The sequence below is a fragment of the Anas acuta genome, chromosome 2, assembly GCF_963932015.1.
Source record: "Anas acuta chromosome 2, bAnaAcu1.1, whole genome shotgun sequence".
NCBI classification, from domain to species: domain Eukaryota; kingdom Metazoa; phylum Chordata; class Aves; order Anseriformes; family Anatidae; genus Anas; species Anas acuta.
In genome coordinates, this window is record NC_088980.1 from 43366933 (window position 1) to 43385517 (window position 18585).

Sequence of the window (18585 nt, forward strand, 5' to 3'; positions counted from 1 at the left end):
AAGCCTGGCCTTCCGGTGTGCTCGCTTCTCTCCTTGTTTTCCGGGCCCCTGACTTTGGGTCCGAGGGGTAAAAGAAATGAATATTTGCAGTTGCAGCCAGGCCAGGAAGAGCTGTGCTCTGAAGAGGCAAAACACAGTGCCATGTTAAGTATTGTGGGGGGAAAAAAGCATTTTTCCAGCAAAATTTGGCAAGAAGTGAATACTTTTGACCTTATTTACAGTCTTTAAAATTCGGAGGGCTGCGACCCGTTCTGTTGCTGCATGCAGGTGGTGGTATGGAGAAAGGGAAAGTACGTGGACGTGTCATTACAGACTGTGCCATGATGTATATTTAGTAGGGATACAATGAAGATGGATAAAAAACTTAATTTCTTGCAGGGTTTCTTGCTGAATTTCTTGCTGAAGGTTTGCTTCCCAAGGTCTTCATCAGGAGGCTATTGGTGAATTGTTGTGGCACGTTTGGTTCTGGCATTGCTGAAGGTGCTTTCTTTTAAGTAAACCAAATGCTTTTGGCTGAGTTAACCCTAAATGCTCCAGGCACGGGGAAGATTGGACAGACTTGGTTTTCATCAGACCTACCACTATCTTGTGGGAAGATTTTGGAAAAAGGCTAACAAGTTCTTCAATACAAGACATTGGGATATGTGGAAAAGTAGGATTTCTGTTAGAATTTCTGTTTTGAAGCCTCTCTGCATGCATAAGCAATGTTCATTGGGACGTACGTTACAGTCACAACAGCTATGTACTGTTGTAGATTGATAGTTGACCTCCAAGACAAAAATATTTCTTCTTCCCTATGGCATGACTAAGATACAGCATGGTACAAATCAGTACATTATTAGTCTTCTTTATTATTATTATTATTATTATTGTTTTTTATCCTAATGCGTAGGAATTTGGCTATTGTCAGAGTCTGACAATAGTCTGACAGAGTAAAATTCCTACTGGGCGAAAAGATAATTGTCATTGAGAAACACTACATTTAGTTTTGGAAAACCAGAATCCTTACTGTTTTGAGTAAATTCTTGCATTCACTTCACTTTAAAAGACAGTGTGCAGGAGGAAAATAGTGAGCCACTTGAAGAGATGGGAGCTCTTGTGGTGTGACTTCTGTTTGAACTATGACTCCATGGAAAGATGTATAAAACCAGTTTCAAAAATGTGACACAGACCTACACCACTATAGTTGAATGATGAGACTTTAAATGAGCGGAATAATGATAACCAGCTTTTCATGCTGGTTATCATTATCATTATCATTATCATTCATCACATCTTCTTCATTCCATTCAGTATATTTAAAGAACTTTCCCTGTTCCTCTTCTCAGCAAAAGTAAGGACGGGAATGTAGAATAAGGTTTCCAAGCATTTTGTTCACTTTGGGGATTTTCTTCTAGACTTTGGCCATCGTGAAACATGACCAGACACTTGTACAAGGAATTTGACATTCTCTTTGTGCAGTAAGAGAGGATCACCTAGCAAATGTTTGCCTGAAGTAAGCAAGTCAAGGCAATGTGTTAAAGATGAGATGGGGAATCTTAGAAAGCGTTTTGCTAGGTCAAGTTACAATTAAACAGAGTACACAGCAATAAATGAGGTAGAATTCTCCAAGCTAGGTTACGTTCAGTTTTCATTTTCTTCCTAAAGTGAATAGAGGAATGCAAGCCCCCAAAAGCCCCAGAACTATGCCCAAAGTCATTTTCACTTCAAAACTGTTTTCTACTGAACTTTTTTTTTTTTTTCCTGGAGGATCTCTTCAATTTGGGTCTCATTTAAAACAGAATATTTTAGAGAGCAGCATTTTGGAAGAAGAAGACATAATTCTGACTTGTGGTGGCTGCTGTTCCCCTCACTGTTATATCAGCAATGTGCATAAGCAAGAAGATGAGCCTGAGAAGAAGTGCGGATGGAGTCCAGAGGAGCTGATGGGGATGAGATCAGACTAAGATGTAATGCACACAGAGGGTGTTGTTATGAAGAGAAGGGAATAGTGAGTCAGTTCTTGTTACTGTTAAAACCTGCCCTAGATTTCCCCCTGACTCCAGGCATGCCGACGGACCCGGGCGTGACACAAAAACAACATGAAAGCCGAGCTACCCAGAAGGTTGTACGCGCTGATCGGCACTCGAATTGTTTGTTGGGCTCTTAAGAAACAGCAACTCCTTTCCGATCCTCATTTCCTACCCACTTGTTAGCATTTGGTGAAGGATCAGCTGCGTTGTTCCTTCCTCTCGGTGCTGAAGAAAAGCATGTGCCCAGAAGCTTTCCTGGAGAGCTTGTTGCTTTTGCCAGCGCCGTGGATTAGTCTAGCGCAAGAAATCCCCTCCCTTAAGACTTTCCTCTCCAGTACTGTCAAAGGAGGAATTTATGTGGTGCCTTAAAGCTCCCCTATTGTCATGTACCCCACAGTACGAGTGAGCATCTTCCTCTGTGATGAAGCATTAGTTATTTTGTTAATCCACATCACTGTAACTTCATGATGCTATTAGATCCTAGGCTTCAAAGCAGCTCAGCATCACAGAAGTCAATCCAAACGTGTCCCAGCCCAACAAATGAATGTGTCCCATGGCTTTCCTGCCTCATCCCTGGGTTATCAAGCAACATTCGCCTTCTGTATCAAAAGCAAATCGCTGTGCACGCTGTGTTCTTCCTTTTCCTTTTGTGTGAACTTGCAAAACTCCCACCTAGTGATGGTTTTAAGTGGCCTAATTGCTTTCTGCTCCCTTGGTTTTATTTGCTAACACAGGTAATATTGTTATAGGAAGTTATATCACGTGTCTGTCTGTGCACAGTTCATTGTAGCAGGCTGAGATTTCAATGTGAGCATTTGTGCATTTAGGAATAGTTGGTAGCTTGAAGGAAGGGATATCTCTAAAATACAACTTTGTTTTTTTTTTTTTTAATTTTCCCCCAGTTTTCTAAAGAATTTTCACTCTTCAATTTGAATTTTCCTTCTTTTATTTGAAACTTTTGGGGAAAAACGTACTAAATATCTCTGTCTGCAGGCAGGCTTTCTAAACCAAATGCCGCGGTGTCGCTGTGCGGGCTCCCGGCCTTCCCTTCCCCCTCAGTGGGAAAACAGGAACTTCAGAGCGGGAGGTAAATAGCTGAAATACTCAGCAAAGAGTATTTGAACAAAGGCTGGTAACACCTCTTCATTCTGCCCGCTCTCTCTCAGAGGTCCAGGGTGGCTGAAAATCCTGGCTAGCAAGCTGTGATCTCAATCTGGGACGAGGGAAAGGGGAAAGGTGTGGAAGTGAGCTAAGTAAATAGCACTTAGGTGGTTGTATATATCGGGGATGTTATAAACAAAACTACAGGAAAAGGCTTAGATTTTTTCAGAAGGGCTGTTTGGGTGGGAACGGAGCCTGCTCCTAGACCAGAGCAAGCCCTGTAACCCCCTCGCTCCCTGGGTGTTGCTGTGCTACGTACAGCTCTCTCCCTGACACTTGGCATGCAGGCTGCATCGCTTGCTGTTTCTGAATTGCAGGTCAAATGCAGACAGCCTTCAGAGTCAGCTGCTGCATTTTTTGGGTATCGGTACCGCCAGTTCATGACCACCTCCACCCAGCCAGTGCCTGACCCCAGCACAGGTCCTGCTGCCTTAACCCGTGACGAGCTGTGAGCCAAGCACAGCAGAGGCAGCTGATGGATGGTAAGCGATTGGAAATTTGGTGCTGAAGGCCGGCAGGGTGACTGCCCTCTGCCTGGCTGACTGCCACGCTGCCCTGCTGAAGGTCGGCAGTGTGCAGGGCCATAACCTTGTCCTCTCTGCCCCACAGTTCAGTCTGTGCCTACGCATGAAACCGTGCCCTGAGACACAGCCAGATGTCTTGGCCTTCTGACTCCACTTCTGTAAGGGGTGAGGACCAAGCCCAGTAGGATGAGATGAAGAGCAAGCAGTGCTTGTGTTTTAGATTGACATTCTGAGCTCAGGCTGAGATTTGCCTGTCTTCTCTAGGACAAAATTCCAGTCTGTGCGAGGGAGGTGAGCCCCCTTTGCTAGATTAATTTGAGAGTTGTACTGCTCTTCGGGCTAACAACCTGCTTGTCTCCCAGAAGAAAGTGCCATGCCTGTAGAGGAGCTAGAAGGAGAATGTGTGGGGAATATCTTTCCACTGCGACTTGGAATTGCTCTAAATGCTTCTCTTCCAGGCATATGACACCCACTAATCCATAGCCCCTGTAGTTTGCAGCAGTTCTGAAGTCTGGGAGCTGTATTGGAAAATAAGCTTTAGAGGCAAAAATGGAATTGAATATGCATGAAACCCCAAAGGCTCTTGTGAGAACAGAGAAGCACAAATGCCTGCAGTGAAAGCAGCAGCCGAGAAGGACTTGTCCTCTCGCTTGTTTCCTGACTTCTTGTTTCATGTACTCCAGGAGGCAAATTCAGAAGCTCTGACTCCAGATCAGTAGCTCTGCAGCGCAGACAGCTGAAAAGGTCTCCGTGCCTTGCTGTTCGCTGCAGTGCACAGCTCAGTGTATGGTGATAACCCAAGCCAGAGATTTGTTTACCTTGGCCATGCTGGGCAGCAGAGTGCAGTAGTTCAGGAGCAGATTTGGGAGCTGCTCTTGCAGGGCAGCAGCCTCTGACAGAAAAGTAAAGCAGACATCTGAGGGGCGTTAAATCACTTCTGTTCACCTCTTTAAACCTGAATAAGCCAGTGTCTTCAGGCCTTGATTTTTTTTCTTAATTGGAAGCTTGTTTTACTTGAATTAGAAAGCTGACATTTGCAGCCAGTTGTTTTGTTCTTTGTTTACACAAGGCCCATTGAAGCAGTTGGGGAACATTATACCCTGGCTCACACGCAGGCATATATACTTAATTTATGACTTTGGTAGTTTGAATTTCAAGTGTCAGGTATCCCATGGAGCTTTTTACTTTGTTCTCTTATGCTGCATGCACCACTCGAGTATTCATCACAAAAAGCTGGCTGCTTGTGGGAAGTCCTTCCAGCTTGTGGGCTTTTTTCTCCAGAACCTTAAAAATACAAAGTTATGGAGCATGATGACAAGCAGTCATCTAAAAGTATATCTCATCCACAGTGTCTGTTACTTGTTTGTCCAGCTAGTTTTCTTCCCTTGGCATTAATATTTTCGCTTGTGTACAATCCTTCATCTAAAAATTGCTTTTTCACCCCAAACTACTCTGCAAATATTAATTGTGGAACAGTGGTAACAGCTCTTAAATAGGTCTCTAGTGAAAATTCTCTACTAGCCCTGTTGCTGCTTCATTCAAAGTGCTACTAGGATGAAGAAAACACACCAATATTTATGTTTCTCTCTTCATCAGTTGTGTCTTGTCAACAATTTTAAACGCAGCTTTTAGTACAATCTTTAATACAGCGGTGACAAATGGAGGTTTGAGAAGAGGACGTCTGAAAGCTGACTTCAGATGAATTCAGATTAGAAGTGAAGCTGAGGTTTTCAGCAACATGAGCAATTGGCATCCTGGCAGCTTATGTAGAAACAAGGTGAATCCCTTCACATGCTAAACATCTACACCAGGATGTCCTCTCTTTCCAAAAAGCACTCTGTAGGTTGAAGCCTTTGCACGATTGCCCATGTGGCCAAAAGGGGCCTTTCTGACTGTGAAGTCTGTGTACACAAATGCCTCCAGAAAAGTATATGCAAATGTAAGATATTTACAGACATTCTTTGTTGTTGTTACATTAACTGCAAAATGTATTCGAGAAGGAAAACAAGTTTGCCAGATCAGAAAAAAGATTTTCCCATGAATGATGTACTGCTACGAGGTGAGAATTGTTCTTTGTGAAATCCTTAATCTCTACCCAAAATGTGCATAATGGTTCCTGGGGTTGAACTTATATATATGGGACTAGATATTGAAGTAGTCAAGAGGTACAATAAGCTTCTAGATAGGCGGACAACAACAGATCTGGATGCAGTCTCATTTTTGTATGTCTTCTGTTTGTTAGGCAAGGAGAGCTGCTTCAGCTTTTGATGACTGGAAGGCTTGCTCTCACGGGGAGCAAAAATTTTGTATTGTACAAAACCAATTTCTGTGTGTTCAGCTGGAAATGAAAAGATATTTTCAGTCTAAAAAAAAAATAAATAGAATGAGCATTTAATGTTTTACTCATCTTTAAATGGAAGTAGAATGCAGCAATAGGCTTTCCTATTAGATATTCTCTTCGTTTTTCCCATTCTACCATGCCTAGCTTGATGACTGTGTATTGTAAGTATAGAGTAAAATAAAAGTTATTCCCAAAGAAGTAATGAGTTTTCTGTTGTAATGTAGCAGCAGAGATTTGTGAAACAATACAGTGCGTCCGCTAATTATAGGCATCCCTATTTACATGGCCTAACAGGAAGATGGAAATGTAAAAATAGCAACAGAGATGGTGACATTATTAAAAAAGCAGCTGTACACAGCATTGTTCTCTTGAAGAACGTAGACAGCGTTTAAACAAAGTTCACTACATAAATAATCAGTCATAATTCATGAGTAACCATGGCTAGGAATTCTCTTTTAAAAATAGTTCACCTTATTAATGTACAAATGATGGCAGAATGACTCTCTTTGTGGATGGGTGTGTTCAGCATGTACACATGCTCCGATTCTTAAAAATAACTCGTACAAATCATTGCAGTCTATTGAGAAACCAGTATTTTTCTACCCCCAGGAGCCTGAAATCCTTGTGGGGAGAAAGGAAGATAGAGTACTATAAAACTTCTTCCAAAGGAGAATTCTGTATGTAGCTAGAAGAGGTGAGATCAATGTAGAACCTAATGGTAAGTCAAACATCTTTTCATTTATATGAATGCATTAAAACAAAATAGCAAACCCTCCTACCATTAAGTTCATTAAGAAACAATGGTGCTTGTAGTGATAATAATAATAGATATTAATAGCCATACTGGGGAAAACACATTCAGCCGGACACATATGACTGTATATCTTTGAAGCTCAGACTTCACTTTTGAGCTTTTCCTGTTTAAATCATGATAAGAAAGAAAAGGAGATTTCTGGCAGCTAGAGATTACTGAAGCTGACTGTCTTTCTTTCTAATTTTTCTCTGAAAGCGGTGTCACTTCCTAACAGTATCAGGGACAAGCGTGTATTCAAGGTATGCAGTAGGTTAAACCTACACACTCACAGTTTGTGCATCGTCAAGGAGAAATTATACCCAGAGCACTATGACTGCACCATGGTCTTTACCTCCAGAAATACATCCTCTACTTGAGGTGACAGTTTGCAGCCCTTCTCAGAAAAAAATACCATATCTTTGTGAACCAATGTTAAAAAGCACTAATTTTGCACAAAAGAAAGGTGGTATGCTCAGCTTGTTCTCCAAAAGCCCTAACCCAAAAACTACTGGGCTGGGGGGTACAAACCCAATCCCACAGGTACAACTGCAGCTGTGCTTCCGAAACCCCTTCTGTCTCAAACAGAGAGAGGAAATTTGGTATCCATAGAGATTGCCTCCCTTGTCCAAACCTCAACTTCAAATCTCAAAATAAGAATTAAAAAAAAAAAAAAAAGCCAGTATGTTTTCCCTGTTTGTTTAAATTTTAAATGAATGGGGATATTTTAAAATTGAAATCGGGCATCATATGGTTTTGGTGATAGAACTCACAAAGAAACCAGCTCAATGAATTACTCGTGTGTCTCATTCATGGGTCACATGGGCTGTATTTTTGCGTCTGTACTGCCTATATGGGGCCAGGACTATTCAAATGACCTGTTTGTGAATGTTACTCGTCAGAGAAATCAGCTACAACCTTTACAAATGCATTCATATTTGCATGTTAAATACAAGAACATTTAACCTTGGTTTGCCTATTTTGATGATTTATGACAAGGGTTTTAAGAGAAAAAAAGAACAAAATATGGAATTTATTTGCTAGTTTTAAAACTAAAGGTGGTTGTATTGGATCTTCAAGAGTATTTTTTCCTAAAAAGCACATCTAGAGGCTGCACAAAGGCAACTGTTAGGAAACACAGAGAAATATTTATCCCATCTAACGTGTGTTTGTGTGTGACTATTTTGCTTTGTAATTTTGAAGTTCATCCTCAGGAACAGCGCTAAGTGAAATTGCCTCAGAGAGTACCTGTAAAAAGCAGATCATTTTGTGTTTGGATCTAACAAACTCTTACTTTCCATGTTCCCTGCCTGCTGCCAAAGAGCAAAGCCCAGCAGGAATTCAAGTGAACAATGCCTGGACCCACAACACCATCAGCTGCAGCCCACGGCGTTGGCCGTAGCAGCACCACTTACTTCTCCTGACGCTGTCAGGAAGCTGTGGAGGCAGTAAAAGGTGAATTTGACATCAGCAGTGTTGCTGCACAATAGCAAGGTGTTTCTTGTGGAAATGCGAGGTGGTGGGAGTAACCCCTGCCGTGCAGGAAAAGGGAGCAGCAGTTTCCCTTTAATTCACATCTGTCACCGCTGTTGGAGAAGAGGCCAGGCGGTCTCCTTGGCTGAGGTCAGGTTTAGAGGAGGTGGAGGTCATTGCCTTCCCCCTGTTCCACCAAGTGACCTTCCCGAGAACTAGTTAAATGCTTTTCTTGTGCAGGCTTTTTGTCTGCAGCGATTTTTTGCACCGCCCCTCTTTATTTTTACGTTAAACTCTGCCACCGATGGAGGAGCTGATAGCAGGAACCAGCGTGTTCCCAGTGAGCTGCGGCAGCTCCGGGTGTTTGAGGACAGAGGCTGATCCCAGATCTTTCTCCTGACTGACCTGGGAAGGACCCATCACTCTGTCTTCTGCATAAAATGTACTTTTGGCAGGTAAAGGAACAGTACGGGCAAAGGCCAGGGTGTGTCTTCTGCTTAGGGAGATAAAGTGATGGCTAGCGAGGGTATAACAAGCTAATATGTGTAATGCACAGCAAAGTGCACTGCCGATATAAATGTCTCCGTGTGCGCAGCTCCTCAGGCAAAACACGAGCATTAAGCTCGAATTTACAGGCATCGGGAAACCGTCGGTAAACAGATGTGTGCTCTGAATGCAGCCCACGAAAACCTAAAAGCACTTAATGTGGAAAGTGCCCTGGGACACGGACCAATCTTTATGCTTTGTACACATTTTCATGACCTGTTAATGATCAACCACTGCTCTGCTGAGAAGATAGATTTCATAACGATATCATTCAAGCCGCTTTCTTCGCCGTGGCGTGAGCCTGTTCCTCACAGCTCTGCTTTAGAAACAAGCGGTGGTATATTGATGTGGCCTGCACCTGATCCATCCTATCCCATTAACACTTTTGCTGCTTCCAGTTCTCAGTTGCCAGGGTCTCCTGCAGGAAGGCGAGGCCAGTTAAAGCCATCAGCTGGTCATAGTGGTTGTGATGGATTGGCTCAGCAGCCCCTTTCATCCAGCATTCTGCCTCTGTTAGTGACAAATATTGAAAACCTGGAGAAGAGTGTAAGAAGGAGGGCACACAGAGCAAGATCCATCCTTGCTGTAGCTTTAGGGCTTCGGGCAAGTTGCACATTTAGGGATTTCCAGAGCTGAAGGCTGCCTGTTGTCTGTCATGTATATAGGTCATAGCCATGGGCTGATCTCTCTTCCAGGGCCTGGTGGGATATTTTTTAAACCTCATATTCCTGGTTTCCTTAACATGCCGTAGCAATGAATTCTGTAATTTGGTTATGTGTTTTTTTATTCTTTTTTTTTTATTTTATTCTATTTATTTTATTTTTAATACCACTCACTTCTGCTTGTATTCCAGCTTTCTGCCTGATAGTCTAACTGGATGCTTCTTGTGCTGTGAAGCCTAATCCAGCCCTTACTCCCTTCTCTATGCCACCCACCATTCTGCAGGCTTCCATCATATCCTCTTTCGGCCTCAAATACAAAATTGGAGTTATCTTTTTTCGGCCTTACATTTCTTTCCTTGCAGGAGCCTTTCTCTGCACCTTGATTTTGACGGGTGATGGGACACCCTGTGTTTTCCAGAAAACATCTTTGGTTGTTTTAATTGAAGCTTTGTCTTTTGGGCCTGTTACTGGTGTTAGCTCCAGTCTCATACATTCCACGCCTGTTTCTCAGGTGAAGCAAGGGCTTAACGTTATAATATGCTGCTGGGACGGACAGGATGATTTCTTTACTCCCTCCCACCCCTGAGTTATTTTCATAAGCTTTTGATTGCAGTGGATCTCAGAAGACTCCTCACGTGTGAGTTGTGGTGGAGTCAGTGGCATCAGCCGTGGAGGCGAGAGGAGGAATGCCTTTGTGATTTATTCATCCGAGCTGGTGGTAGACTCCTTAAGTCAACACGAAACTGGGGTGTGCTACTGCCTTTCGCTGAGGTATGATTTTGTGCCCAGGCAGCACTGCAGCATTGCACACCCTTTCTGATCAGAAAAGTAAGTTTGCAACTTGGTGCTCCAGGACTGGCTCTTCTCTACTGACTCAGTTGTGGAGAAGCCTGGCCTGGTACTATACACAAAGGCACTTCTGGGCTCTTTTCTGGGAAATTTAGGTCATTGTGGGAAGACTTCTCTGATCCTTGGAGCTGTGGGAAATGCACTGGAGGACTCTGTCAGCTCTTGAAGGACATGGTCTGAGTTCTCACTGTGAGATAGGCATCCTCCCTCTGGAATGAAATAATCTGTCAGTGGGTGTGAGGTTAAACAATTTCAAGTCTGGGTCAGAAGGTTTTTCTGCGTGGCCTGTGATAGGATTTGGACTAAACTCCAGAGAAAAAGGGGTCACTCACTCTGTCGGGAAGGCATACTGCTGGAGTAGGCTTAGACACTTGATGCTTCCAGTAGTTTCCTCTCAAGTGAAAGCTGTTCTCAATAACAGTTCTGTGGGAGATTTCTCCTTTCAAGTAACGGTGAGCATTGCCAGCATTTCAAGCTCTTATGTTTGGCCTTTCATGAGGGGTGCTTGCTGCCATGGAGCCAAGAGTGTGACAGAAAGTTAGAAGACTAGAGAGCAGATTCGATGCTGAAACTGCTTTGAAACAGTTTCAGAAATGTTCAGACAGTGTTCAGAAATTCTATGAAAGTAAAAAGTGCTGAATTTTGCACGTTTTTATTCCAAATCGTTGTAGTGTTTCATGTCAAAAAAGTGTTTGCAACTGGGGAAGAGAAACAGAGGTCTAAGACAACGCATGGCTTAAATTAATACAGAGTACGTTAATTAACGCGGTCTGTGAAATTTCAACAATAGTTCAGGAAGGATCTGGGATTTCTAGAAACTGTAGCTGAGAGATCTCTTTTGAATTGATTTGTCTTTGCATCTTCACTGAGCGTTAATAGAAATCCAACTTAAATTTGAATCCTTCCAAATCCTTCCAACCCTTTCAATCTGTGAGGTTTCAGCAATGTGTGCAAATCGCCCCTCTGGCATTACAAGGCCATCGGGGTTATTTTGGTAGATTGCTCTGTGTCTTCCCCCTCCACCTTTCTCTCCTGGCAGGTGATTCTTGTGCGAGGAAATAGAACTCCCACTCTCGCTGATGGTGCTAGAGCTTTTAAAATATTTTTCAGAAAAAGCAATGGCTGTGCTCCCTCTAGTGACAGACGATGAAATTGGTGGATATCCCTTCTTGTACTAATAGCATGTATGGGAGCTCAAAAACTCCAATTAAAGAGAGTATTTAAATGCATTGCAAACATTTACTCCATTTCATCTTGGCTGGAAGAAAATATCATTCTGTATCTGTCAAACATAGGGCAAATAAATCTTCCTGTTACTACAACTGCCTGTCCTGGTCTTGTCTTACAGACACAATAGAAAAGGAATTCCACTTTTTCACCTTTTTACTTTTTAAGTATCTATGCCCACTATCTCCCTTCCTGGATATTTCATGGCATCAGAGCCTACATTTTGGTGTCTGTGAAATTTTTGTGCTCTCCCAGCCCACAGTAGCCCCCCTGGGATTTTTTGCAGGCAGAGGGCAACCAAAGGAAGAAAAGGATGGAGGCCGAGGCTTTCACAGGCTGCGTGTGCTGCTGCTGAGCACACGGTGACTGGTGATTTAATAGTGAAATAAAGATGTGCAATAATTTAGAGTGGTCTCTCTTTCTTCTTGTAGTAAATCTGCTTCCTTTGGAAGGAGATGCAAGATGTCGTGCTGGAGCCCGTCCATGGTTAGGTGGCTGAATACAGGAGACAACTGTTTCTGCAAATGCACAGCTCTTCTGGTCTCCTTCTACCATGATTTCCATCTATGCCAGTAGCAACACTGTATAAATCCTGTAATACTTATGCATACAGCAAGCTGAAATGGTCCTGGGAAGCATCTTTAGGATAAAGAATATGAAAAGCTTGAGGCAAACATGCCAAAAAGTTTTTATTTCATGAAGCTAGATGAGCCTTGGGTTTTATTCCCTGTCAGTTCTGCCACAAAGAGACTTTTTTTTCCTTTGAAAGGGACGCATAAACATCTTTAACTGTGTTGCTGAGTTAACCAGGCAGGATGAATGCTGCAATTTTTGTAACGTTAACGTCACTGGAGAGGAGTCACGGAATATATCACAGGCGTTTTAAATATAGTTTGCAAGTACGGTTTTAGTTCTGCAATTTTCAAGCTACTTCTGAAAGCAAAACTGAGTAGACAGATCCAAGCTCAACACCTGCTTTCGTACCTGCTCGCTTACAGCAGCAGCAACACGAGACAAGATCCATCTCATCTACTAGGCAACAAAGCCTTTCTTTTTAAAGTAGTCTGATACTTCTGAAGTTCTCAGCATTGCAGAAAAAATATGGCACTTATTTAAGGGTTTGAATACGCAATTAAGCATCTAATTTTAAACTTGCCCGCTCAATAGTATCGGACGTTGCTACCAAGTTATTTCCTTTTTACAGTATCTGCCAACTGCTGAAGTATGCATTAGTACCTTTGGCATATTAATGCAGTCTGGTAATGGAGGTACCTGATCAAGTGGCAGCCAAATGATCACAGAATAGATGTCCGAGGTAAAATCATAGACTGCAATAAACAAGGGAAAACCGCCTGCCTTTATGATTTACTGGTGAGTGAAATCCATACCTGACTTGAAGAACTGGACACAGCAGATGAAGCCCTTACAGTCAGATCCAGCCCCTCCTTTCATCAGCTACCACAATATTATTTCTTCTCTCTCCTTGGCGTTTTTTCCTCCCTTTCTCAGAGTCATTTTAGACAGGATCACGGTAATTCTCAAGAAGAATATAAGTTCAAATCAAATACTTGTCTATTACCAATACACATCATTAGATTAATGTAGCATGATGAGCTGCAGGCCTTTCCCAGTTCCTGAGCAGGGCTTTCTCCATCTGAAGTCCTGAAGCAAGCTGTGTGCTTCTGTACACATGGATGCCTGTGAGCACTCCCCAGGTATTCAGCTGCTGGTCTTTGCTTTACAGCACTGCATACCTATCACTCATTTGCCATCTCCTGTACACCAGAAGCTCACTGAGACGGCATTTAAATATAGCCATAGGCCAGTTGTTCCCAGCAGGGAGGTTTGTTATCAAGTCATCAGGAGAAGTGGTGCTCTTGGCTCCAGCAGATTCACCAGTGCCATGCAGTTTGTACCTGATCTGTTGAACAGTAAACATAATGCAAGGGGCAGTCAAAATATTAGGAGATGGGCTTTAACACATCCCAAGCTATCTCCGTACTTAACGTGCTGAAAAGACAAGCTGATAATGAAAGACTTGTCTAGCTGTCCATGTTCCTTTGACTCCTTAGATATTTGGTAGGTGCTGTTGGCCAGCATGAACTTTAAATCAATTTATTGCCTATGTAAACATGCGCAATAAAACCATTCGCCGTATCGTTTAACTATACGCAGAGTGAATTGTTGACCATGAGCTGCTCTGACCTTTTCAGGTCTAATCAAGAAACGTGAAATATTATTTCAGCTTGTCAGCTGCGGTAATGTGCAGTGAGAGTGTCTGGCTCTAACCGAAAATGTCAGACGCACTCTAATCTGCAACCCATCAAAGTTACGATGCATATGAACCAGGAACTGGTTAAGAATATAAATCTGAAACGTCCACGGTGCTTGGATAAATTGTTCTGCCATTTATATGGGCTAGCTAAAAACACGCATTAAAAGTAATTCTTCAGACTACGTGCAAGATATATGGCCATTTGTGTATTAAAATGGTCTTCAAGGAGAGATGGTAATAACACGTTAGAATATTACTGGGGAAAAAACAGTTAACAGTGAGAATACCAATGCTCTAGTTCATGCCTAGCCGGCTTCGCTCTGTGGCTATGTGAGGTTGGTGGGTTCCTGTACCTTCAAAATTGTCCTTCTTGGCTGTAAGAACTTGCTGCTTGTGAAGTTTTTGCTGTTTTCAGAAATAACCCATTGTATATGATGAGATGTTCTTATCAATCTTGTTTGGGTTGAATTTAGCTTAAGCATTTTTCATAGTCTTGTGCTTTTTATTAAAAAAAATCTGGTTATTTTTAAAAGCTCTCTCAAATAGCGCACTGTTGTCCGTGGGTGTTTAATGATGTTTCATTTCTTTGTTTCCTTTGTCTCTTCTCCCAAGTTTCCTTTGGTGGTATCGTACCAGACACTTAGATTGAGGATAAATCTCTCTTTGAATTTGCTGAGTCCAATTATTCATTGATTTAATCTATGGGTGATGAATTCAAATGTAGATTAATGTGGATGGACACATCAGAAAGCAACTTCGTATCCTAAGAAAAGGGCATTTTGCGAGCTCAGTGGTCTCTCCAGATCGTATATTCTGAAAGCAGTTGTTGCACTAAAACTCGAGTTGTTTTTTAATCTAATCATGTGTAGTCTGTGCAATTTAAGGCATTATTAACTGAATTGCTACTATTAGTAAAATGTGGTTGGGACTAGAATTAGAGTGAACTAGCAGAAGCATTGCTGAGACAGTAACTTTCTATTAAAAGAGCAGGGCCTATTTTACATCTATATAACTATTGAACTATCTGAATCGTTCCTGTGAAGCAATGCTGCCCTCCCCTGGTGTGCTGCAAGCACTGGGAATTGTTAGTCTTAACAGGAATGGCTGAAGTGGGGGAAATGGTGAAAAACTGCCCTTAAAAAAAAAAACACATTATTATTTCTATTAAAAGACAAAAATAATTGGAAAAAAAAAAAAAAAAAAAAAAGTGGGGCTTTTTGTGGTGCTTTTTATGTACGCATAATGCAGATGTGGATGAATGTACAAATAATACAAGGGAATACCCTATGAATACACAAGACAACAATTTGAGGGCTGAATTTGGTTTGGGTGACAATTTGGAAGGGGAAATGAAGGCAAAATAAGTAGGCATCAGCTGCTGAAAGTTATCAGGATGAATCACAGTAATCTTCTGTTTAGCAGGAGAGTTTTGTCTTGCATGTATTGTTTTGAGATTTATCATCAGTGATTACACACTACAGACCAAGAAATATTGCTGTTGAGTGATTTATTGTTATATACTTCTTCAGGCAGCTGTTATTAACTACTGCTGGAGACAGGGTCTTGGGGTAGAAGGTTCTCCAGTCTGTCCTGCTATGGCTGTTGTCTGTTCAATAAGTGGGTTGCACCACAAAAGTGCTTTCTAAATATTTATATATACATATATATATATATGAAAGGTATAAAATAGTCCCTTCCGTTTTAATATTAAGATTTTATAATTGCTGGAAAACCTGTAAAACACACAACTTTTCTCCACTTGGCATATCTGCTTGGCTTCTGTTTTGTTTGCTCCCCATCCCCCTTGATGCACTGGAGATCAGCTAACGCTGGAGAAACTGGGGAGACTCTGTTAAAATCCGTGGCTGATGTATTTTGTTCATGACTTGGTTGTGAACAGATTGCCAGATTCAGGATCATGCGGGAGGTGTTTTTTGTTAGATTTTTTTTTTTTTCCCCAGACTGGTGGGCTAGGAATTGCTTGAGCGTGGGTTCTTGTCTGCTTCTGCTGGTCAGGTCACCTGGGAGATGTTTTGAGAACTGTGGAAAGCGGTGATATTCCCAGCCTGACCTGGGATATTTCACTACTACCTTTATTATAAGGCCTTGGGAGTTGATTTGTATCCCTGGTGCCTGACAGACCACAGAGCACGTGTTTTATGGACTGTTTTGACCTGGACCCAACTGCTCAGTTACCTGTGATTGTGGCAGGTGGCACCTGGAGACCCCAGTGGTACTTCACAGCCTTCTGTTTCTAAAGTGACTTTGCTGACTGCAAAATCCTACTACTTACCTTCCTGCATGTAAGCTAGTAGGCTAGTATTCAAACACAATTCACTGTGATGTCTTTATAATATTTTTTATATTATCTATAATGAGAGATCTTTTTGAGAGCTAGCTATAAAACTGCCACAGCTATGGCTCCATAACAGTGAAAGGTGTTTCTCTTTGTGACATCCTGCCACAGCAAAAACACTTTTATTTGTTCTTTTTTTGCTAGATTAGTACTATGTCGGTATAGCAACCCAGCTCAGCTCATTAAATGGTTATCTGAATGGCAGGAGCATTGTTATTTGACCCAGAACAAATGTCTGAGGTCTAAGACCGTGTAACAGTTTTCTTTCTTCTCCATAACTTTTGCAGGTATTAGGACTGCTGGTGTGGACGCTGATTGCTGGAACTGAGTATTTCTTATATCCAGCCTTTGGCTGGGTGATGTTTGTGGCTGTGTTTTACTGGGTTCTCACTGTCTTCTTTCTGATCATCTACATGACCATGACCTACACCAGGATCCCACAGGTGCCATGGACCACAGTGGTAAATAAACCTTTTCTTTGTTGTTTCAGCTTTGCTGTGTTATGAAGAGAATAAAATACCGGTGCTTTCTACAGCTGTAGTTAACCAATTGCACTGGTGCTTTTTGCATTTTTTCCTTACTTTCTTTGTGTCTGCACACCTGCCGTGTCTAACCTTCCTACTACCCAGACACTACTACCCTTTTAAAACACTCTCCTTATGATGTTTCACCTTTTTGTTCATCGGTTGATCCAGTGACTTGATTTTTAATAGTCTGTGTGTGACTCATATTTATGCACAGTGGCCTTTTTTGCTCCCTGTAATGATTACACTCCATGAGGCTGTTGCTGCCTCTGAGCTAACAGATCCAGCCATATGGCTTAAACAGTAGAAATCTCCACTTGAGTCAACACCATGAATTGGGACCATGGATCTTAAAGCATGAGTCTTCCTCTGCTAAATCAAAAGAGAATGTGGTTCAGAGCTAGCAGTAGTTGGCCTACAGTGAAAATGGTGCTGCAAGTTATTAGTATTATATATATATATGTAAAATACATGCCATGTGATCCTTTGCTTTTAGCTCAAGACTTTATGAAGATTAGATAAACAAGTAAGGTAATTACAGAGAAAAATTTCACAGGCCCTTGAAATTCAGATCCAAGTTTTGTGGTTTGGACAAACCCTGCTAGCTATACATGGCAGCAGTATATTTTTACATGATTTTTATAACATGTTGGTGTTCAGGGCAGTAGATCCTCAAAGTCATTGTCACGTAAGCCAACTGCTATTTGTTACCCATCCAAGAATTAATATAAATTTGGTTTTGCATTTGTGTGATACAATTAAATGCTATTTTTTTTTTCTCCCGACTAGCTAAAGACTACTAATGAGAATTCTGTTAGTTTTATGGAAAAAATATATTTGACTTCTGTGTTGCAAACAGCTTGTTATCATCTATACTGTGTATGTGACTAAAATTGAACACACTTCTCACCTTCCCATTTGTTGCTGTAATAAATAGTCAGCTATAGCAATTACTAATAAGAACAAGCAGGATTCTGTTCAGACAGCTTCTCTGTTTTCAAGTTTCATGACCAGCAATTACCATTAAGGCTATAACAGTGCTATAGAAATGTTGGGTTATTTCAATTACAGCAGTAATGTGTCTGGATACGTTTAAAGGTGGTGTCCCTCCCCCATCCATTAGATGTAAGTACATTCAAAAAGAAAGCATTTTTGTACCCATTGGGATACCATTTTAGTTATTACCCCTCTTTCATCAGTTTAACAATATCATCAGGCAACCGCTGCAGGTAAATGGGTTGCCCCTGATCTATGAGGTAGACAAGTTGGAGTTTTTGATCTGTTTCTACTTGAAATTGAGTGCATTTCTTGCTCTGAGTTCCAAATATGTTGTAGATAAGATCACCCAAATGTGGATCCAAAAGGTAGACACCCTTTATAGTAAAAGATAATACAAAGAGAAAAGAAATGCAAAACCAATCAAAGATGCTTGCATTTCAGCTTGGTTCGCCCTAGGGTATTAAAAGAGCTATTGGGAGCAGACTGTGAAATGAACTTCTGCTACTCCTGGCTGGCCAAGAGTAACACTGGGCCTCTTTTCAGAGAGATGTTTTTAATGTCTTCATTGAAGGGGGCAGGACGGACACACCCCTTTTGAGTGAGTTTATACCCACCTCCCCCCCATTTCCCAAAGTATCAGTCTCTGCTAGTTATTGCTCTGCCTCCTTAGGCAACACTTAGCTCAAACTGTGCCGGTTGTCTGCAGTACCCAAAATTACATCTGGACTTCTTTGTCATAAATTCAGTTTTTGCAGGTTAAGCACATTACCAAATTGCTTAAGATGCAGTTACTTTACTGCAAATTAACCCAAAGGATATGCTTCAGGACTGACTCTCCTTAATAAT

General features: G+C 41.7%; 1 protein-coding gene across 1 annotated transcript in view; it reads left to right on the forward strand.

Moving 5' to 3' along the window:
• The window catches only part of CMTM8 (CKLF like MARVEL transmembrane domain containing 8), a 33540-nt gene that overhangs the window by 8940 nt on the left and 6015 nt on the right, over positions 1 to 18585 (forward strand). Inside the window, exon 2 of the mRNA XM_068674462.1 lies at positions 16504 to 16677. Within this exon, the coding sequence (XP_068530563.1) occupies positions 16504 to 16677 (174 nt within the window). The remainder of the gene's footprint in view (positions 1 to 16503; positions 16678 to 18585) is intronic.